Source organism: Chlorocebus sabaeus, chromosome 8 (assembly GCF_047675955.1).
Source record: "Chlorocebus sabaeus isolate Y175 chromosome 8, mChlSab1.0.hap1, whole genome shotgun sequence".
Taxonomy (NCBI): domain Eukaryota; kingdom Metazoa; phylum Chordata; class Mammalia; order Primates; family Cercopithecidae; genus Chlorocebus; species Chlorocebus sabaeus.
Window position 1 is genome coordinate 77537202 of NC_132911.1, and position 24157 is coordinate 77561358.

The 24157-nt window shown below is 37.5% G+C and overlaps 1 protein-coding gene across 14 annotated transcripts in view; it reads right to left on the reverse strand.

The window, feature by feature from the left end:
* Window positions 1–24157, reverse strand: part of STAU2 (staufen double-stranded RNA binding protein 2) — a 333819-nt gene that overhangs the window by 121841 nt on the left and 187821 nt on the right. For all 14 annotated transcript variants that reach the window (XM_008000887.3, XM_008000875.3, XM_008000893.3 and 11 more), the window contains one exon: window positions 8909–9216. In XM_008000887.3, coding sequence (XP_007999078.2) covers window positions 8909–9216 — 308 coding nt within the window. The remainder of the gene's footprint in view (window positions 1–8908; window positions 9217–24157) is intronic.

Genomic DNA, 24157 nt, shown 5'->3' on the forward strand with positions numbered 1-24157 from the left:
TCAACAGGTAAACTGAAACAATCTGTGGTATATATACATATAATAAACTAATTCTTAGCAACATGGAACATGCACAAATTTCAAAATATACTGAGTGAAAGATGCCAGACACAAAACTGTGAATGCTATATAATTCTACCTATATGAAATCAGTGAAAAGGCAAAACTAATTTTTAGTGCCATAAAGGATTGTGTGGTTGTCTGGAGGTGAGGAAAATTGGCAGCAAAGAGGCGGAGGCAAATCTTTTGCAATAAAGAGTCCCATCTTGATTATGGTAGTAGTATATATTTTGGTGACTGTATACATTTTTCAAAACTCATCAAACTGTACAATATGGGTGTGTTTTATCATATGTAAATTATACATCAATAAGGTTGATTAAAACACTTAACTGTAGTTATCTCTGACACAACTGAAGACACTAAGTCATGGTTCATATTTTGCATAATCATAATTAACCTCACAATTAACTAATTTCCCAGCAACTGTTACATTAGGAGCTTAACACCATTTGAATTTATTGTACATGTTCAGATGTGTTTATCTGCCCTTGCACCTATACCAAACCCTTCCCTCTTCCACACTACCACTCTGATGAGCTCACTGACAGCAGAAACCCTGGCTATCACTTTCATGCTATATACTCAGTGCCAAGTTGTATACCTGGTCCACAGCAGGTGCTCAATATATACTGGTTGAATTCATGAATAAATTAATCTCTTACATGTTAGTATGCATCTGGAATCTCTTGTAGGCCTTTATCCATTCTCCCTGAGCAATATTATCTGTTTCTGTGGCTTCAGTTATATCTATACACTGATGACTCTCAAACCTGTGTGTACTATCTTCTCTTACTGATCACCAGACCGATTTCAATTGCCTACTGGACAAATCCATGTGAATATCCCACAAGCAACTCAAATTCCACGTTTAAAATGGAACATGTTAAGTTCCTCTAAGTTTACTCATCTCATCCATACTAAAAATAAAACTTTGCCTAAAACATCTCACACTCAAACTATCTCACTTACTCCTCAAATGGTCTCTACTTACTTTTCAACTTATGTAAATCTAGCTTCCACCCTAGCCAGGCTAGTGAAAGCATCCTCTCTGAAGTCAGCACAAGAGATCATTTAATTTTCTCAATTGAGCCTTAGACAAGTATACCCTAGATCCACTCCTCCACACCCAACAGCTTTATCTTTACTCAATCTTTACTCTTTCTTTCCTGGATTCATTAAAAACCAGTCTAATTGGTCTATTATCAAGTCTGTCTCTTTCTTGTCTAGTTCATCTTTTACACTGCTGACAGAATTATCTTTCTGTTAACCAATCATGTCAAATCTCTTCTAAAGATAAGTCAGTGGTATTTGTCTAATGGCTAAAAAAATTCGACCTCCCAACAATACACACACATTTTTTTCAGCCTCCTCACTAGCCACTTCCACTTTAAATTATTTTCTAAAACACCATGCCCTTTTATGTCTTCAGTGCTTTGATGCTTCTGCCTATAATTCCGTTTCTTATCCACCTTAAAATTTGAAGTATTCTTTAAAACATATTTCAAATATTCCCTTTGCTATGAACTCTTCCCTAATTCTTTCAGTCAGAACTGTTCATCTCCACTCACAATTCTTGATATCACTAACCACACTTCGAGTTAACAGTTATCAGGTTATACTTACTATGTCATTTATTATGTGGGGTAGGCATTACATACATAATTTCTTGCACCATGCTACAAACATTTAATTATTTTTATCAGACCATTGTGTAATGTTTGAGCACTGATCCCAGGAGATAGGATTAATTTGTGGCCGTGGGTCATCTTCTTCCGCATATTGATTTTATTTGCCTGTCAGTCTCCAACTTGACCATAACTCCCCATGTCCAAAGTTTAGAATGCTACCCAGCATTTGTAGGCCCTTAGTGAGTACTGCCCAGTGTGAGTAAACAAATGTTTCATGTCCTATGCTTCAGCTGAATCAATTCCAGTGTTCAATGGGATGGCATTCCATGGGCAGATTAACTTCATATCCATCTAATTCTTCATATACATGCTGAAATTATGAAAACCTCTTCACAATATACTATCTACCACCTATCTTTCCCTTAGTAAGAGTTTTTCAAACTGTAAACCTAGCACTGTTTTCCAGCAATGGTTCAAATGTTCCATTTTAGGACTTGATTCTAGACTTTATTTTGGGACACAGTCTTGCTCTGTCTGTTGCCCAGGTTGTACGACAGGTGTGAGCCACCTCATCCGGCCTGTACTTTTCTTATGCTTAAAACAAAAAAAGAGATAATGCTACAGATAAAAAAAAATTTGAAAGTTTTTCAAATATCTGTTTTCTCTGATAGTTATATCTGCTTTTTGATGTGACTATGTTAAGATGGCAGAACTTTCTAGAACCTAAAATCTGTCAGGGTTTAAAATCAAGTAAAAACAAGTAAACTACATTACTAATATGTTTTCGTATGTACTCCCAAATGTGTTTACATATAAAATTTTATATTAGAATAAAATCTAAAGTCCCTTCCCTCTCAAAGGAGTCAGAATTCTTTTAATTTTTATTTATTATTATTATTATTATTATATTTTTTGAGATGGAGCCTCGCACTGCCGCCCAGGCTGGAGTGCGGTGGTGCGATCTTGGCTCACTGCAAGCTCCACTTCCCAGGTTCACGCCATTCTGCTGCCTCAGCCTCCTAAGTAGCTGGGACTACAGGCACCCGCCATCACGCCTGGCTAATTTTTTGTATTTTTAGTAGAGACAGGGTTTCACTGTGTTAGCCAGGATGGTTTCGATCTCCTGACCTCGTGATCCGCCCGCTTTGGCCTCCCAAAGTGCTGGGATTACAGGTGTAAGCCACCACACCCAGCCCTATTTATTTATTTTTTTGAAACAGGGTCTTGCTCTGTCATCCCGGCTGGAGTGCAGTGGCAGGGTCTTGGCTTTGCACCTCCACCTCCCTGGTTCAAGCACTTCTCCTGCCTCAGTCTCCCAGTAGCTCGAATTACAGGCACCTGCCACCATGCCTGGCTAATTTTTTTTTTTTTGGTAGAGACAGAGTTTCACCATGTTGGCCACGTTGGTCTCAAACTCCTGACCTCAAGTGATCTGCCTGCCTTGGCCTCCCAAAGTACTGGGATTACAGGCATGAGCCACCATGCCTAGTCAAGGAGTCAGAATTCTTAAATGGCTTACTCAGTTGTATATACAGTCGAGGGCAGAAATAAATTTATTAATGAAATCTATGACAAAAACAAACCAATATCCAGAAGACTATGGGCCACCACCACACATTAGTCCTACTTACAGACACTGGTCTTCAAACATTACACAATAGCTTTTTTCAAAATAAAATAAAGATTTGTAGGCAAAAACATACCAGGTATTCTGAAATAATATATGTAACGCCTACTTCACTATCTGATATGTGAGTCCATCAATAACTGTCAGTTTCCTCCCTAGTTTATCCATATATCCCCTAAATGCAGGCCCCTGTTATGGCAGAGCAATTTTTTTGAGTATATAAAATCTTTTACATGCAGCATTCCACATACTGTTCTTTCTTAAGAGCTGCCTTGGGTGAGAAAAGAACAATACATATGAAATTTCAGCCATTGTCATTTGTGGGAAAACAAAAAATCTCCTTAGATATAGCTGGATTCTGGAGAAAGGGAAATGCTGGAGTCACTTCAACATGACTTGGAATGAGTATAAGTATATAGCTGCCATCCACCTGAAGAGTACTATAATTAATTATATGTCATTAAATGAAAAATCACATCATTGCCAATCTTTTCTAGCGAAAGGAAATGTAATACATCTTTATATGAAAAATAATTTCTTCCTTCAAATACTTGATTTTTCAAATAATTCCAAGTAGTAGAATTTTCATGTTGAGTTGAAATCTCTTCTGATACAAACAGAAAAGGTTATCAGTTCTACTTGGGAAGGACACAAAATGATAATCATCTTTTTCTGCATCATGATGGCTCATTTCAGATCTACATTAAAGTTTCTTTGGTTGGAACAGCTCTTACTATGTTTGTATATTACTTATATTTTGTTGAAGTATCTTGTGTGTCTTACTATGTATGCACTGGTGCATAAAGTCTCAAAATGAGTATCACAGCGATATAGGGTGGGTGGTTAGACCCAAATAGTTTATGCAGTAATAATGGACTGTTTTGCTCAAGGCCTGGTTGATTCTTACCTGTATTACTGTTACTCATTGTGGTTTTTATATGCACCAGGATTTCCTTCTTCAAACGTAGTATTTTTTTTTTTTTTACAGGGTTTAAAAATTCAGTAAAATGAGTTGATCTACAATTCTGCTGGTTTTTATGGAAGTTCAGGTGTGTGTTATGTTTGCATATCCCTTGGACTTTGGCCTGTGTATAAAAGTCTAAAGATTCCAGACAAAACAGGTCACTTTGCATAAACTGGGGCTGCCCACTGGAAGAACAAACCTGAGTGTTAATGTCACTAAAGGAAGACCAAGCCTTCAGGAGACTTCTAACACATACTTAGATCTCTCCAGGGTCCTTGGAACGTAGTAGAGGTCAAATTCAAGAGAGCTTTCTAAGAATTTTTAAGATTTTAATGGCAAATCAGAGCAGCATCTGCTGACCAAATCCACAAATGTGTTTTGCTCATCGTAGTCTAAGTAATTTCTTACGCTTTAATACATTTGTGTAATAGCCTACATGAACATTTGGTCTCAGAGGCAACACAGTAAGTTATGTTTCAATGACAAATTAAAAATGAGGGAAAACACACAGTTGGGCCCTCCATATCCATGGGCTATGCATCCAAATATCAAAAATATTAAAAAAGAATTTAAAAATAACACAAAAAAGCAATACAGTATAACAATTATTTATATAGCATTTACATTATATTAGGTATTATAAGGTATCTAGACATGATTTAAAGTATAAGGGAGGATGTGTATAGTTTATATGTAAATACTGCAACATTTTATATAAGGGACTTGACCGTCCATGAACTTTGGTATCTTTGGGGGTCCTAGAACCAATCCTTCCTATAGATACCAAGAGACAACTATATTCCTAAGTGTAGGTGTGTATGTACATGCATTACTTCTTTCTCCATATTATCCTAAGAGAAATTTACAAAGTTGTACTTGTATTGATCTCTTAACAAAAATGAATACCTTATTCTAAAAAAAAAAAAGCTGCTGCAAATAGCCACCTTGATGATAACTATATGGATTGGAAAACATGAGGTATAGGAGAGATAAGAATAAATAGGAGAAAGGTTGATTCTCAGATTCTCAGGGAGACCAGCCACCACCCCTGACTTCCACCAGCCCCATCCCAATGTAATCTATACTAAAGTCATATTGTTAAAAAATAAATACTTAAAAGAAGCCTGTGGCTACAAAAACCTGCTATTATCATATTGAACTCCACAAAAGGAGGCATATCAGTTGAAATGTATTAACTGTGAATTATATTTGAAAAGGAAAATTTTAATTTAACTGGACAGTCTCATCTTGCTGGAAACGGCATGATTATAATACAATAATGAAATGCCCCTCCATAAAACACTCCTTGATTTTGGACAATAAACTAATTATAGTTTAACTAAAACACCAACTAAGTGTTTCTTTATATTATTTATGTGAGGGAAAAAAACCTAGTTTGTTATACTATACTCGGAAGGTTTCACAAACAACACTGTTTCAGTGGATGATGCTCACAGAAGAGGCACAGAATAGCAAACTGAAATGAAATCCATCTAGAAGGGATAATTTACTAAAATAATCCACTTTCATTTTCAACCTAATTTTTAATGACTAGTTTAAACAAAGAAACCACTTATATCTAATATAATTAGCACAGAAAAGCATAAAGATGTGAAAACGTAGAATAATGCAAAGTACAACATGAAACAAATTCTTTCACTTCAGTTCAAATGCACAGCATTTCAAGAGTGTCTTTTGCATAGTAAGTTTTTCTAAAAAGCTGAATGATTTTGAAACATTTTGCCATTGTAATAAAAGAGTACACAACAAGGAACCCTGAAACACTATGTAGGACTACAATTTTGAATGAGTTCTTATAAAATGTGTAGAAGTTACAGAAGCATACGATTAGGCTGAACAACAAAGTCTGAAGTTCACAGAACTATTGAATAAAACATTTAAAAGAATATAAACAAAATGTATTAATACTTGATAATATTTGAAAGAAATAAACATTCATTTCTGACAGAGATCCAAAAGGTTCGATTCTAAAATACGATAAAAACTTTAGGTGAGACCAAACAAGAATAAAAGAACTGCTGAGAATGTGCAAGTGTTCAGTCACATTCTGCTCTCTTAAGTCAGTTTTATTAATAACTTTAATTGTATAATAATTTTACCTATTTTGTAGGTTTAAAAGAATTTGAGCTTGGATACCTACATTCAGTTGATCAAAGAAGCTTTCTGTAATTTATAAATTCAAATTAAAGACTGGGTGATAAAACAAAATTAAAAGTTAAAACAACTTTGTTTTCAATACACTCACATATTTTTACTTTGTAATACAATATAGCTGTCACATACAATGACTCTAGTAGGCTTAAATCAAATCAGAATGGGCAAGGACAGCCAAAGAAGGGTTTACACAATATTCAATAAGCAATAGTATTTGTTCAGTTTGCAATAAAATAAAAAAGTTCTAACCTAGAAACACAGAAAAAGAATTTATTGTGTTTAAGTTTCCGAAATAAAAGTAACAGAATAGCACATAATCTGTAACAAGCTGGTCCTATAATTTCTAAACTGCAGTCCAATTAAAACATTTAAGTAACAGAAACAATCTACATGTTTTTCTACCAGGTAAATATACCTGAGAGGGTAACCAAAAAGAACCTTCTGCTGCGACATTATGAGGAAGGGCTACGCATGTGGCCGGACTAAGCCATTTCCCAGAGATTCTGCTCACTGCTTAGCTGCAGGTAGTGGTCCATCAGTGACACAGTATTTTACATCAATACCAGCTCATTCAACCATGGAAGCACAGTAATATTTTAAAATCACCTGTTTATATTCATTAGTATGTAAAAATCACAATACATAGATTTGGAAACGTATAATGTGTCCACAAAAAAAGAGTATATTTTGTCAGCATAAGCTTTTTAAAAAGGCTTAAGCAATGCAATAATGAGGGAAGCAGACTCTACGTGTTGACTACAGTGAAGATATGTTAAAATTATAATTACTCTCATTGCCAAGAGCTTAGAAATAAAAACAAATTTAAAAAATTAAGATGTTCCGGTAGCAAAATTACATCTACTGTAACAATAGCTCCAAGCAAAAAATCAATTCAGAGCTTGAATGCAATTTGTGCTTTGTTTCTATAAGAATGCAGTGTTACTCTCAGACATTTCTAAATGACTAGATTCATAAATAAGCAGTGAATTTCTTTTCATCACAATTTATTTCTAATTCATCCTATGCAGATTATAGACAGAACTAAAAATTACTTAGCTTTTTTCCAGTACTTTATATAAATCGAGATTTTTTAACAGTGATTTATTGTGTTTCTCAAGGTAAAACAACAAAAACAAATTCTAAAATTATAACTTTAAATTAAGTGGTTAAAATTTCAGATGACAGAGCCAATAACTGGTAACAGCTTCTTTAAGTTCATATTAAGAGTCCAATTAAAAACACTAACAACTACCTGGCAATAGTTTGAAAGAATCAGAAGGGTTTGGTGAAGGGAAAAAAAAAATCCAAACATGCAAAATACCCCCCAAAACACATGACCTTCTTTTTCATTTTATAATCTAGACTTGTAAAATTTTTATAAATACATGATCATTCTACACAATACAGATCTTCTAGAGCATTTCTAAAGGATATTACAGTTTTTGGTCTTAAGGAATAAAGACTAAGATGGAAAAGGAGATGAAAACAGTGAAATCTGAGAAAGCAATACTCTCTCTACACACAAACTGTAGTTCATCCAGGCAAGTTAGCGGTTACAGTTCAGTACATGATTTTCAAGGCAACTAAGAAATCAAGACAGATATTTCCCTTTCCTAGAGTTAACAATTTTTTAAAAGTTCCGATGTATCCATAAAGGAGTGCTGATTTTTGTGGGTTTTTTTCCAAAAGGAAACAAAGAATAAATCGGGGAAAACAAGTTTCCATCCCTAAAGTCACATACACAAGTTAAGTTAAACTATAAGCTAGTTTTAGACTACCCAGTGAAACAGAATTGTTGGTACCATCTGAGGCAGATGCTACCCTCCCTAGTCAGTTCAAAACATGATCCAGTAAAACAAATACACATTGTTATGCCTCAAACAACTATAAAGCATTTCATTATTCTTCAAATATCATGTTTAATTAACTCCTAAGGTAACAGACTTCTAGAATGTTGTATCTTAATGGTGTACCTGAATCAATACTAGCAACAGAATGCAAAATTCAAAACTACAATAAAGGTAAAATCATCATAAAAAGAAATTCAATCCTTATGTAAAAAAAGGGAGAACTGAGTGTGAAATACTAACACCAAATGTCTGAAGGCAGAATTTTTGTTTGTGGAAGACAGAGTGAAGAGATAGATGCACCTAATCAAGACCAAGTGGAAGACAGTGAAGAGTATGAAAAATGCTTTAAAAAGAAAAAGAAGAAGGAAAATGGTGAAGAGACAGGCAGCAAAAGAATTACTAGACAGATCAAAAATAAGAGAAAATGAGGCATGTGCATACGGCTCTTTCTTTGTCTGTCCTTTGTGTTCCTAAATAACTTAAAATGTAAGTGGCATGTAGGCCATACTAGCAGGCAAGAATGAGCCTTGTGATGGATAGAGATGAAGGATCTGAGGCTAATGAATTGTTCTGTTTTTTTGTTTTTGCTTTTAATTCATACCTGAAAGCCTTGAATCCTTGCTAAATATTCCAGTTGTTTTGAAGGTTGTACTGGAGAACAAGGGGGAGTAGGAGAACTTCCTTTTAAACCTATGGCTTCAGCTGTAGAAGATGTTCCGTTCATAAGGAGTTCCCTGGCAATTGTAGCTGAACTATTCGATGTGGGAGATATACTGAAGAAAGAGCTTGAAGGTTGGTTCATATCTTTGGGTGACAAATAGCCTAGAGTAGTGCCAGAGATTACTTTGTGGCGGCTGGCTTCCATCTCTTGATAAACATCAGGAGACAAATGAAGAATTCCTTTTGGAGCTATAAATAAAATGAAGAACACTGTTATTACACTTAATTAAAATAAAAACACGTTATAGTACTAACTCAATGGCTTTACTTGGTGCAGTAACAAAGAAATGAGAAATACTGGCAATCAAGTATCTTTGTCATACTGTAGAGGCAACTGCAGTTTCTATTACAAGGTGAATAATGTCTGTTTCAATTTTCCTAAAATTAGAAGTTTAAAAAATCCAAAAAAAGTGGTTTCAATGGGACTTGTGTGTAGTAGGGAAGCTATAAAGGGACAAGGGAAACTGATGTGTGGAAGTACACTGGGGGAGAAAATTGGGAATGTGCAGTGTCTTCACCCTGCATTTTAATATTTTATATCTCATAAAAGAGGCATGAAACCCCAACACATAGAGCAATTGAGACACATCAGGTAAAATAAAGGCTTAATCAGACCAAATTTCTTTGGAGGTACAAATGCATGTATTCAACAGCCCAGTGGTCCTCTCACCTCCACATGGATGTCCCACAGACAACTCTAACTCACAAACACATAAAAAAGCAAATGGGTATCATCTTAAAACTAGCACTGTCTCTAACTTGCTTTGCTCATACCACTATGTGGCTGCTCATGACCTGACCTAGACTCCTGGCAACCATCTCTGATTTATTCACAAGCAAGTAATCATCATGTTGCTCAAACATCTCAAGAATTTGACCATTGTAGGGATTATCTAGTGCATTAATTCAAGCCAGGCCATGGACAGGTTCTGTCCTCTGTCCATCAAGAGGAGTGGGGGCTGTGTCATCAGCTGATGGAGCTCAAACCATACTAGAGAAGCACTTTCCTTTGACTATCATTTGTCTCAGAGAAGTTTCAAACCACATTTCAACCTGCTTATTCTAATGTCTTTTGATCAGATATCAATAATTTTCAAATGATATTATCTTTTGAAATTATTGGTAAGTCACCACTCACAGAGATGTGCTCTGAGAGACACAACTTAATTCCCTGTTCTTGCCCCTTCCTCTCCTGATGCTAACCTTCTGATTCAAGCTTTCAGTGTTTCTCTGCTGCTAGTATTCTCGGTGTCCATTTCCCAAAATGTGTTCTATAACATAGTCCCCAAAGAAAATGGTTCCATGATAAATAAAAATTGAAAATAATGCAAATTACATAATACAAATGCCTTTTGCGAAATTAAAAATACACATTAGCATAGTGAAGAATCAGAAACCTCAAAGAACAAAAATCTATTCAACTTGGTTTAACCCAGGATTCCAAGTTTACTTTACGTCCAAGCCTTTGACATAGCATGAATAAAACAGCTAACCCTTTGGGAAATGCTGGAGGCTAGCCCAACTCTCCTCTGACTGAGTCATTTCCAGTGACCTGTCTTTGAGATTGATGATCTTTTCTTCTGCTTGGCATTGTCTGCTATTGGATCCTTCTGGTAAGTTTTTCAATTCATTGTATTTTTTAGCTCCATGCTTTCTGCTTGGTACCTTTAAAAGTTTTCTTTTTGTTGAAATTCTCTCTTTTTTTCATGCATTGTTCACCAGACCTCAGTAGGAATGTTTATAAGGATTACTTTGAATTCTCTGTCAGGTAAATCACGTATCTCCATTTCACTAGGGTCAGTTTCTTGAGATCTATCTCATTCCTTTATTTAGAAAATGTTTTCCTGTTTCTTCACTTTTCCGTGATTCTCTGTGTTTGTGTCTGCACACTACATAAGACAACCACTTCCCCTAGGATTCATAAACTGGCCTCATACTGGAGAAGATCCTAACCAATCAGCCTGGACAGAGATTCTGGAGGCCTCTCAAACTTTTATGCTAGTGTAATCTACTTTCTTTGTTCTTGGCAGTCCCCAAGCATCAGTCCCTTGCTTGTCTCAGTTCCATCAGAGCTCTGAGACAAGCAAGACTGAAGCCAATTCTTCAGGCAACTCCCAGATAAGTTGGGTCATTGGATACATGGCACACCTCTTTGACTCTCCAGGAAAAAGTTGTAAGCTGGAGCTTTTCAACTATTAGCTTTGTGCTGGGCTGAGCAGGGGATAGTGACCACGACCACCAGCCATCTCTGTCTTCATTGGCCCCGGGGTTGCTAAAATATGCCATGTCCTGTCAGCACTCTAAGACTTGCCAGACAGAAGCCAGTCTTCTGGGTAGCCCCAGAAAAGCTAAGGCATTGGATGCATAGTATACATCTTTCCCCTTCCAGGCAGAAAGAAGCTGGGAGCTGGGGGTGGGGGGTTGTTGTCTTGATTGTATGGCACTGCACTGTGGGTAGAGATTATGGCATGAGGGTATCTTGAATTTCCCTGCTAATTAAGATCTGGCTGGTTTCATGCTCACCTGGCATACAGGAGCCTCTTAACTGGTTTCTGGATTTTTCATAAAGAAAATCTGTCTATAAATTATTATTGAATTGCTGTGTTCCAGGGCCTCCTATTCTACCATCTTGCCAAGGCTAGAACATTCTTACTTAAAGGTCTTTCACCAGTTTATCAGTTACACTAGAGAACCCAAACTCCTTAGGATAACCTAGGAAGCCCTTAATAATCTGTCTCCTACTTATCTCTCTATCTTTGTCTACTAAATATTTCATGAAGATCCCATGCTCCAGTCACACAGATATATCCAATACTCCAGGCTGTCTGATTCCAACACATCTTTATTTCTATTGTTTGATTACACACATGCACATACCCTCTTAGTTAAGCTCCAACTGCTACTGTGCTAGTTAAGCTTCAGGCATCCTACCAACCAATACTGTCCAGACCTCAAGTCATGCTCAGTCTATCAGGGGTGGAATGAAAATGGATAATACAATGTGATAGGGGTCTCACTAGAGATGGGTGGAGAGAGCAGTGGGAATGGGAAAGGAGAAGTGCTAAAAGCTCAGGGAAGGCTTGCTGGAGATGATGATGACAGTGAATTTCAAAGGATGAGGAGAATACAGCCAAAGAGGAAGAGGACTGATAACAGATGGCCAGCAGCAGCAAGGGCAGAGACCTGGAGAGTTCGTGTTCTAGGAAACCTCAGGCCATGCCTTATCACAAGAGCATACAGAGAGTCAGAACTGCAAATGCAGGTGGGGGCACGCAGGGGACAAGGTACAGGGAACTTTACCCTGATGCCATTAAGTATAAAAGAGTTTTGTAAGTTTTTTAAAAAAACCTTTAAATAGCTTAAAATAATACAGACTGCCCTCTGCATGCATAAGTCCCATATCCCTGGATTCAACCAACTGTGAATAGAAAATATTTGCAAAGAGAAACAATAACAACAACAAAAACAGCAACAGAAAACCCCACACACAATAAAAAATAACAATGCAACAATAAAAAACAATACAAATTCAAAAACTAATACAATATAATAACTATTTACATAGCATTTACATCATATTTGATGTTGTATACTCTAGAGAATTTTTAAAGTATACGGGAATATGTGCATAGGTTATATGCAAATATGATGCCACTTTCTATCAGGAACTTGAGCATCTGTGGATTTGGGTATCTATAAGGTGTCCTGAAACCAATTCTTCATGGATATCAAGGGATGACTGTATATCAATTCTATTTTATGTATTTTCTTTATTCCTTTATGCTAGCTTTCAAATTCTCTACATTAACATGTGTTAGTTTTTTTATAATGGGGAAAAAATTTCAATATTTTTTTACAAGAAAACATTATGCACAGGAAAAAAATTAAGATAAATCTCATCAGCCAGAGGACATTACTTTCAACATTTTGCTTTAAAAATATGTTTTTAATCCTGTTTTATCTATGCACTTTTTAGCTGTTTACTTGAAAAAACAACTTAAATACATAGGAATACCATATGATCCTGTCATTGTTTATAAAACAATGTATTTCTACTGCTAATACTAAAAGTATAAAATTTCATTATATGAACTGTTTCTGTTTTTTTGTTTGTTTGTTTGTTTTTTGAGACGGAGTCTCCCTCTGTCGCCCAGGCTGGAATGCAGTGGCGCAATCCTGGCTCACTGCAAGCTCCGCCTCCCGGGTTCAGGCCATTCTCCTGCCTCAGCCTCCTGAGTAGCTGGGACTACAGGCGCCTGAACCACGCCCGGCTAATTTTTTGTATTTTAGTAGAGACAGGGTTTCACTGTGTTAGCCAGGATGGTCTTGATCTCCTGACCTCGTGATCTGCCTGCCTCTACCTCCCAAAGTGCTGGGATTACAGGGAACTGTTTCTTTAAACAATTCCATATCATCGGACATCTAATTTATCTCCAGTTTTTTGCAATTATAAACACAGTGATGAACATTCTTATAACTCAATTCTTATTCACATGAAAATTTATTTCCTCAAGTTAGAAGCGGAATTGCTAGCTGAAAGGATATTTTAGGGTTTTTGACACTAACAAATTGCCCTCCAAAGAAGTTGTACCAATATCAGACTCCCACAGAGACACATGAAAGTACCTTGTTTCCTATTTTGATACTGGAAATTACTATTAAAAAATCTTAAGGCAGGGCACTGTGGTTCATGCCTGTAATCCCAGCACTTTGAGAGGCCAAAGCTGGCGAATCACAAGGTCAGGAGTTTGAGACCAACCTGGTCAACATGGTGAAACCCCGACTCTACTAAAAATACAAAAAATTAGCTGGACATAGTTGCGGGCGCCTGTAATTCCAGCTACTTTGGAGGCTTAGGCTGGAGAATCGCTTGAAGCCAGGAGGCGGAGGTTGCAGTGAGCCAAGATCACACCACTGCACTCCAGCCCAGGCAACTCCGCCTCAAAAAAAAAAAAAAAAAAATTGCCAATTATCAACAGTAACAGAAAGCAGGTCAGTGATTGTCTGGGGAGTAGAGCTGGTGGGAGTGATAGATTGCAAAAGGGCATGAGAAATCTTTTGGGGAGATGAAAATGTCAAGACTGATTAAACTGTAGACATTATGTGCAGTTTATTATACTTCAATTATACCTCAATAAAGTTGTAAATAAAATTTGCCAATTTGATAAATGGAGTGTCATATTACTGATTTTTGTTTTTTACTATCTGCATAAACATTATATATATTTTAAAGAATAACTTAAATGTTACAACTCTAACTTCTATACTCAATTTTAAAAAATCAAGAAACTTAACAGCATTACTTCAGTATTGTTATTATACAGGACTAATGGGTTTGCCAATAGCAATATTATAAAGCAACAAAAATGCTCTCCACACTCTAGAGAGGCATTACCTCACAGCATAAGAACGTGGAGTTCAGGCTCTCTTATTCTACAGTAAAGCCTGAGTCGACTTTTCTTCACATATAAAGATTACTTTCTACAGAGTTCAACTAACAGACTAGTCATAGAAGTAGCATAAAGACAAAGATTTATGTGGTCAAGAACTGAATGACTTTTAACTTGAACATCAGTAACAGTATTTGGATGGGTCATAATTCACTTAGGATCTTCCTGTTGTCAATTTAAGTTGCTTTACAATAGTATAAAGATCTAAAAGTAGAATCCAAGAGTAATTTAGGGTATGCATATTTAAGGACCTTAAATTTATTTTGCCAATTAGGTTTCTCCCAAAAAACTACCCCAATTCATACTTCTATTAGTAGGATGTGACTGTTTTCCCACACTTCTCCCAGGACGGGTTTCAGTTACTCTAAATAATCACTGCCACTCTACAATAATTCATTGTTAATTTATTTTTGTTTGGTTACTGCTCAGGATAAACTTTTTCTCATGTAACTACTTTAGGTCTGTGCCTTCTCTGACCTCAATTTTGCTCATGGACTTCAACCACTACACTTCCTTCGCTCAGGCTTGTAACATCCATTATATTCATTCACCCTTTATCTGGAGAGGTCCTGAACCCATTCTGCCATTATCTATCTTTTGTCCCTGATTTTGCCTTTGATGCTCCCATCTTGGTACAGTCTATAACCACAGTACACAGCTACAATGCAGATACAACATGGGCACTGTTCTAGTACCTTACTTCTCATTTAATTCCCATAACAACCATATGAAATGGGCATGATTATTTTCCTTAGAGATGAAAAATACTGAAGCATGGAGAAGATATGAAACTCTACCAAGGTCATACGGATAATAAGCAGCAATGCTAGAATTTGACTCCAGGCAGTCTGACTCTAGAGTTTGAATACTTAACCATTACATTAAATAGCCTCCTAAAAGAACAGGTAGGAAACTAAATGCAACATCCCACCAGCTCCAAACCCCTAAGGCTTAATCCAGTAAGTAAATGCCTGGGGTTTGCCCAGATTGGCTCCAAGGATGAACCATGTCATGATGGTTGTCCCTAGATGTTCCAGAGATAAGCTCACCAAAATCTCACTGAAGTATATGGAGTTTATACATGATTTTAAAGGTCTAAAGTTGCCAGGGACTGTGATATCTTATAAGAAATGCCCACTTGACAAGTTTTGCTCAGTAGATCTGTGCTTCTTTCAGATGGGTATGTGAATCCTCTGGCATACAAATCTTCCTGGAGCATCTTTATGGAGCTCCAGTTCTTACGGAAGAGTTGAAGAGGAAGTTCTGAATTGGAGAACTCTTAAAAGGTTTTATAAGCGAACTCGAGAACCTTGCCTTTCAATGATCACTGATGTCGTAACTCTTTCAGAGATGCTGAAGAAGATAAATGTTTATGAGTAGCAAGTGGTATCAGAGGTATTAAAACACGGCAAGCCAATGCAGCAAGAAAGATAATGCCACTGATCCAAATGGTTAATGCCACTCCACTGGAACTCCCAGTTTCTCTCAAAGTCCTTGGAATAGGCATAGCTATTTCACAATAAAATAATTTCTTTTCATTTTTCACAGCAAAGCTTTGAAAAAAAAATCTTTGTTTCCATTGCCAGCTTGAATTTATGCCTCAATAATGTTGGACTATAAATTTGTTTATAAATACCCGACTATCCAATAATACTCAGGTTCACTTTGCTACAGTGAGGTTTTCACAATAAAAAATTATAATTAAAAATTCTTTTTTTTTTTTTGAGACGGAGTCTCGCTCTGCCGCCCAGGCTAGAGTGCAGTGGCCGATCTCAGCTCACTGCAAGCTCCGCCTCCCAGGTTTACGCCATTCTCTTGCCTCAGCCTCCTGAGTAGCTGGGACTACAGGCGCCCGCCACCTCGCCTGGCTAGTTTTTTTTGTATTTTTTTTAGTAGAGACGGGGTTTCACCATGTTAGCCAGGATGGTCTCGATCTCCTGACCTCGTGATCCGCCTGTCTCGGCCTCCCAAAGTGCTGGGATTACAGGCTTGAGCCACCGCGCCCGGCCCTTAAAAATTCTTAAGAACTAGAAGCAGGGGCTTCTGGTTCAAAACTGTTAATGTGAGAAAAGTATGAACAACAGCATGATTATCCATCTTTAGTGATTTTTAAAAATCATTTATATGAGAATTGGTAGGCTCCAAGTAAGGTCTGTAGTCTAGTTCATTGTATTATGACAATTTCCTGATTTTGAAAATGTACTATAGTTATATAAGACATCGCCACTGGAAGAAGCTGAATGATGGGTACATGCAACCTCTTTGTACCATTCTTACAACTTCTTGTGAGCCTACCATTATTACACTTTTAAAAGTTTTTTTGAAAGCACCGTTTTATGCTGCTCTGGGCCTCTCCCTCAATATAGAGATCCCAGAACAGCGCAGTGCTGGGGACACCAAAGTGGGAAGGACTGGCGGCAGCACCAGTCCTAGATATAGCCCTGAGGATAAGCAGGGCTGGCACTGGCAATGCCTGCTCCTTGACAACTTTGCTCACAGCCTTTGCCTAATGCACAGGCCCTGGCTCCCCAGGCTCTGGGTGCTTGACTTTTAGCTACATGAAAGCAAGGGAGATCCTGATGGCAGCGTGGGCCTCATAGCTAGGACCTTGTTCTCTCCCACGGTAGCCTGAGGCCACGTATTAGGTAAGGGTACATGTGACCCAAGGGAGCCTACTGGACCACCATGGTCACGTCCCTGAAGGTCAGGGACAGGTGGAATGCATCCTTGGCATGATCTTTAGCTCCTAGACTGATGTGAGCTACAGAAGTCCCCCTTCCTGCTGCCCTGTTGTTGGGATCAAATGGAACAGGTAGTATTTGTATGTGACTCCACCTCTTCTTTTACATACAGCTCACTGCCAATCTGGTCTTCCAGCTGAGACCCTCAGACCCTTATTTCTGCCTAATTTTTAAGCCAAATATACAGTACTTATGAAGTCAAAAATCAACAATGCAAAATTTAAAATAAACTCTTGTGGACAACTAAAAAGAGAAAATGTTGGCTAAGAGCAAAACAATGAAAATAATCAAAAACTAGGTAAATAATTTGTTAGAGGTTTCTTCTTAAGATCAGTTTCAGAATCACCTTGGAAACGAAAAAGAGACACTAAAAAAACAGTCATTACTGAACAGAATTTTTTTTTTTTTTTGAGATGGAGTCTTGCTCTGTTGCCCAGGCTGGAGTGCAGTGGTGTGATCTTGGCTCACTGCAAGCTCCGCCTCCCAGGTTCACGCTATTCTCCTGCCTCAGCCTCCTGAGTAGCTGGGACTACAGGAGCGCGCCACCACACCCGGCCAGTTTTTTATATTTTTAGTAGAGACAAGGTTTCACCGTGTTAGCCAGGATGTTCTCAATCTCCTGACCTCATGATCCAACCGCCTCGGCCTCCCAAAGTGTTGGGATTACAGGCGTGAGTCACCACACCCGGCCAAAATGATGCATTTTAATGTGCTCAAAAAGCATAACCTGAACAGTGGTGAAATTAACCTTGTTCTTACCCTTAAAGTTGAACAGAAGCACTGATTTTGTTAATTTGTGCATTTTATTGATCTTTTTTTTTTTTGCTACATTTAACATAATGATGTATGTGAAGGGTTCTTAATTTGGTGAATGTTTATTAATAAAATTACTGACAAAGAACTTTTCAGGAATATGTTTGCCTTTTGGTGAACACAGTACCACAGGGAAAATGCACATAGTCCAGTCTTGCCCCCAAAAAGGCAGAATCCCAGGTCATGATACAGCATCCAGCATACCTCCGAGAGGAAGGAGGAGGAATACAAAATAGTAAATAATACATATTCCTCAAAACACTAAAAATGAACAGAAACAACAGCAATAAAGGTTCTTCAAAAATGTTTTAAAGATCAATTTATGATGAACTGGGAAATGCCTTTGGAAAGCTTGTACCTTAGTCAAATAAAAGTGCGAGTGAGTTTTCAAATTCAGGACTGGCTGCTATTTTTTCTTTAAAACAGGAAAATGAAAAGCATGTGATAACAAAGAATATGAACCTGGGTACGGTGAATAAATTCATCAATCATCTTTTTTTTTTTAACCTTACACAAATGTAGTAATTTACACTTTTGCCAGAAATTTTCTTTAACAATAAGATTCTGGAGCCCAAAATGAGTCATGCAAATCAAAGAACAGTCTGGCACAGGCGTTATTAATAGTGATACAAGGGCCGCTAAATAGTTTGAAATAGGTTGACTTCACAACAAGGGCAGTGCACATTGTATATGACTCAGAGTCAGTATGGTGCATGGAAGTGATTGGGGAGTTCAGGAATTCCCCAGAAGCACATTCACCACTCATCTTAATAATAAGGAAGATTTCACTTGGTTGGCTTATTTAGTAGAAATTCTTTTCAAGGCTCAGCTTTTCAATAAAGACACACTGTGACTACTTCTACCAAGTAAGACAAAAAAGTTGCTGTGAAAATGATGTTTGAGAGCAGCTTGTGAGGATAATGAGTCATCTTCAACTTTTAGTTTATTTAAGTGGGGTTAAAATGTTGCTCATAAAATAAAGATCACCCTTGGTTGTTTCTTCTCAGAAAAACTCCATTAGTTATGATTTCCCTAAGACAGAAAAACACCAAAAATTGGATTAAACAAGTCTGACATATGACACAAGTGACCTGATCTCTCAGCAGGAAGAAACACATACTGAAATGTCTACCGCAACAGCTTCCAAACACTGCACCACAACACTCCTCTGCCAGGATTCCTATTGCTTGTTCCAAATGCTTTGCATATATTAGTTTAGTAATCCTCACAATGACCCCCAAGAAGTAGGGACTATGAATATCCCCATTTTACACTTAAAGGCCCTGAAACACAGGTAATATGACTGGCTTAAAGTCACAGCCAGTAAGTGGCAGGTGTTGGGGCCAGTATCCAGGCATCTGGCTACAGTCAGCACGTATAACTACCTTTCAGTAGTAAAACAAATAACAAACCAAGAACTACTGTTCTTGTATCTATACATTTAAGAAGTTCTGGGCATTTGGATTCTTGAAATATTCTAACACCATGATAGAGACAAGAAACCGTCAAGATATTGAACTTTTCATTTCTTCATTTCAGTCCTATTTTCTAGGCTTGATGAACCTCAGTCTCTCCTCTCATAGTAAAAGAAAAGATGGAGGCCAGTGCAGTGGCTCACACCTGTGATCCCAACACTTTGGGAGGCCAAGGCAGGAGGATCACTTGAGGCCACAAGTTTAAAACCAGCCTGGGCTATACAATAAGGAGCTGTCTCCACAAAAAATTAAAACTTTAGCTGGGCATGGTGGCATGCACCTGTAGTCCCAACTACTCAGGAGGCTGAGGCAGGAGGATCCCTTGAGCAGAGGAGTTCAAGGCTGCAGTGAGCTGTAATGGCATCTCTGCACTCCAGCCTGGACACACTGTCTCTTTAAAAATGACAGAAAGAGAGAGACAGACTGATTGAGATGTTCTCATTGTAAAACCACCCATTGGGAAAAATGTAAAAATAATGCACTTTGCCATTTTCACAATTCTGTTTGTGGGAAGAAAGTAACTTCAAATATTAGGTTCACATAAAGAAAAACTTAAGCACAGCCTTAGGATGAAAGAACTTAACCCACAAAACACTTTCTTACGATTCTCCTTACATGATCTAATTATGATTTAACAATTTACTACAAATTAGTCTATATATTATTCAGAAACTTATGGAAGATTCCACAATACTGTTAATAAACACAACTAACTGGAACTGTATAAACATTAAGTACTGAGCGGGGTACAGTGGCTCACACCTACAATTAGCACTTTGGAAGGCTAAGGCAGGAGGGCTGCTTGAGCTCAGGAGTTTAAGACCAGCCTGGGCAACACAGCAAAACCCCATCTCAAAAACTATATATTTTAAGTAAAAAATATACATATTAAGTACTTATCCAATTTTTAAATTTTCTTGTAAAAATAAATTCACTTTTTAGAACCAGGAAAGCAGCAGCCTAGCAAGGAAGAAAATTTAGACAAAACACACCTTAGTCCAGCCAAATACACACAAAAAAACCTGTTCTCCCACTTTTATCTATGTATCAAAGGCAGAGAGGGACTTTCACCCTTGCAAAGCTGTAACAAGTCTCCCCAACTTCCCTGATGTGGTAGTGTCAGAAAAAACTGAGTAGTGTCAGTGGAGATCATGTAGGGAGACTAAACTACTATCCCCACCTAGCAGTAATAGGATCCCCCCTCCCCTCCGTGCTGGAGTGGTGTCAGGAGAGAATAAAGGAGAATCAGAACTAGTGGGAACAAGGTCACCTCACTATGGTGTCAGTGGAGACCATATGGGGACCAGAATTTCCACTCAATCCAGGGTTGGGGGTGGGGGAGATGGTATGGCTATAACAGCGCAACATGAGGGACTGTTATGGTGACAGGACTGTTCTGTATCATATTTATAATAATACCTTAGTTGTGATATTTTACTACAGTTCTGCAAGATGTTACCAGAGATAAACAAGGTAAAGTGTCCACAGGATCTCTTTGTATTAATTCTGACAACTGCATGTGCATCTACAATTTTCTCAAAATAAAATTTTTATTAATTATATTTTAATTTATCGTAGAGACAGGATCTTGCTATGTTGCCCAGGCTGGTCTTAAGCTCCTGGCCTCTCACTTCAACCTCCCAACAATTTTCTCAAAATAAAATTTTTATTAATTATATTTTAATTTATCGTAGAGACAGGATCTTGCTATGTTGCCCAGGCTGGTCTTAAGCTCCTGGCCTCTCACTTCAACCTCCCAAAGCATTGGGATTACAAGTATGAGCTACCATGCCTGGCCATCAAAATAAAAAGTTTAATAAAAAAGAAGTCTTGGGTGACACCAACAAGAGGGTAGAACAGGAAGTCCCAGCCCTTATTCCTCACTCATACATTGATTTAACAATGACATACAAACCAAAATACCTTTTTGAGAATTCCAGAATCCAGTTAAGAAGTTGCAGTACCCCAGAGGAGCACAAAGCCAAGAACGGCCACACTGAAACATGTTAAGAACAATTTCACTTTACCCACAGCAGCCCCCTAAGTCAGCATAGCTTAGTGCCACATAGCTTAGTGCCAAGAGACAGCATTCCAGATCACAACTTCTCCCTTGGGGTAAAGATGAGTAGAACGTGCATCCAACATTTTAGGTTTTGAAGGGCTTCCCAAAGGACTAATTTTTGTCTTCCTTCACTTGGAATGCTGACAGAGCCAGTATATTTTGAATAGCTGGGATATTTAGTTTTCCCAGAACCATTTGTTGAAAATGTGGTACCATACAGCATGGAATACTATGCAGCTGCAAAAAAGAATGAAATCATATCCTTTGCAGGGACATGATGGAGCTGGAGGCCATTATCCTTAGCAAACTAACACAGGAATAGAAAATCAAATACTGCATGTTCTCACTTATAAATAGGAGCTAAATTACGAGAACACATGAACACATAGAGGGGAACAACACACACTGGAGCCTATCGAAGGGTAGAGGGTGGAGGGTGGAAAGAGGTAGAGGATCAGGAAAAATGACTAACAGGTACTAGGCTTCATACCTGGCAGATGAAATAATCTGTATAACAAGCCCCCATGACACAGTTTACATATATAACAAACCTGCACGTGTACCCCTGAACTTAAAAAAAGAAAGTTAAAAAAAAGAAAATATACTCAGTGGGTCCTCAAATAATGTTGTTTTGTTCAACATCATTTTGTTATAATATTGATGAGAAAAAAATCAAATCCCACCTGGGGCCACTGTCTTATGTGGAGTTCTCATGTTCTGCCCATATCTGCATAGGTTTTCTCCAGGTCCTCCAGTTTCATCCCACATTTAAAACATATGCACATTAGGTTCACTGGCAGGTCTAAGTTGTCTCAGTATGAGTGTTGTGTGTGTGTGTGTGTGTGCGCGTGTGCACGTGTGCACATGCACGCATGCACGCACACGTGTCCTGGTATGGAATGGCACCTGTCCAGAGTTGGTTCTTGCCTCTGCTCCCTAAGCTGCTAGAATAGGCTCTGACCAACCTCAATCCTGAATTGGAATAAGTGGGTTAGAAAATGAATGAATATAAATTAATGTAAAATTAAAATCTGTAAAATGCATGATAATCATATAATAGGGTTTGGTTTGTGTCTGTACCCAAATCTCATATGGAATTGGAATTCCCAGTGTTGGAGGAGGGGCCTGGTGGGAGGTGACTGAATCATGGGGGCGGATTTCCCCCTTGCTGTTCTCCTGATAGAGTTTTCACAAGATCTGCCTGTTTGAAAGTGTGTAGCACCTCTTGCTCTCTCTCTCCTGCTGGCCATGTGAATATGTGCTTGCTTCCCTTTTGGCAACTGCCACAATTGTAAGCTTCCTGAGGCCTTCCCAGAAGCAAAATCCTAAACAGCCTGCAGAACCATTAGCCAATTAAACCTCTTTTCTGTATAAATTACTCAGTCTCAGGTATGTCTTTACAGCAGACGAATAGATCATACAAATGCACAATAAACAACGCAGTATGAAAGAGTTCAGTGAGCCCACTATATTTGTTATTGTCTGCTTTTGAATTGAGTGGTGGTAGGAAGTACTCCTTACAACTTTCACTTTGCAAACATTTATTCTTCGATTTAACCCACCACCACTATGACTGCCGTCACTCACACTGAGTAAACAATTATCTTGTTTTTATTAAACTTTCTTAATTGTAAGTGTAAGCTCATTATTTATTTCAATGTTTAATACTGCAATTTGGGTCTTTATTGAGAAGTTTGGTGATATTTCTCTAATCACAAATATGTTATAAGAACTTAACTCTTGTTTATATCAATCAACCTATGGTAAAACTGATTCGTTATATGTCATTTCACTTAAAGTAGTGGTTTCTAAGAACCTATCAATGATGTTAAGAACTTATTGTAATTAATTTTTTTTAATGGTAAAGCAAAAAAAGAAGTCTAATGTTCTGTATTAACACAAAATGTAATAAAGTAAAAACAACAATAGTACATTGGTAAATGCAGCAGACTAGAGCCCAGCTAACTGGGTTTCAGTTGAGGCAGCAGATATTCTCCTTATCACGTTTTCTTCATCTGTAAAATGAATTAGTCTTAAGGAACTTGAAAATCTCTTTCGGCTCTAATAATCTATCAATCATCTTAACACGAACCAGAAAGCTTGGAATAAAAGAACACACTTGAATAACATCACCCAAAAAGCCTGTTGAATGTTTTTTAAATTTGACTATTACTAAAGTTTTTAAATCTTAAGAAAAATCAAGTAATGTAGATGGCTGTGTCACTGATGTAATAATAGTTAAAACAAACATTTCACAGTTTCTCAGCCATTTAGTGTTTTTACATGATCCACCCAAATATCAATCTGGTATCTGAAACAATAGTTTGAACATTTTCCATGTAATAAAACATCTTAAATGTTTTATAAAACATCCTGGTACATGACATATAAAACATTCTTTCAAAATAATGCATACTTAATTTTAGTGGAATTTCTTAAAAACACTATTCTCTTTTTTTCCTTTAATTATCAGCAAATGATATATCTAGAAATAAAGGTGCTGTCTAGTGGCAACTGCAGAGACTCTGGAGTCAGAAGACATGAGTTCAAGTCTTCACTACCTTTAAATAAGAGTGTCTTTAGACCTAT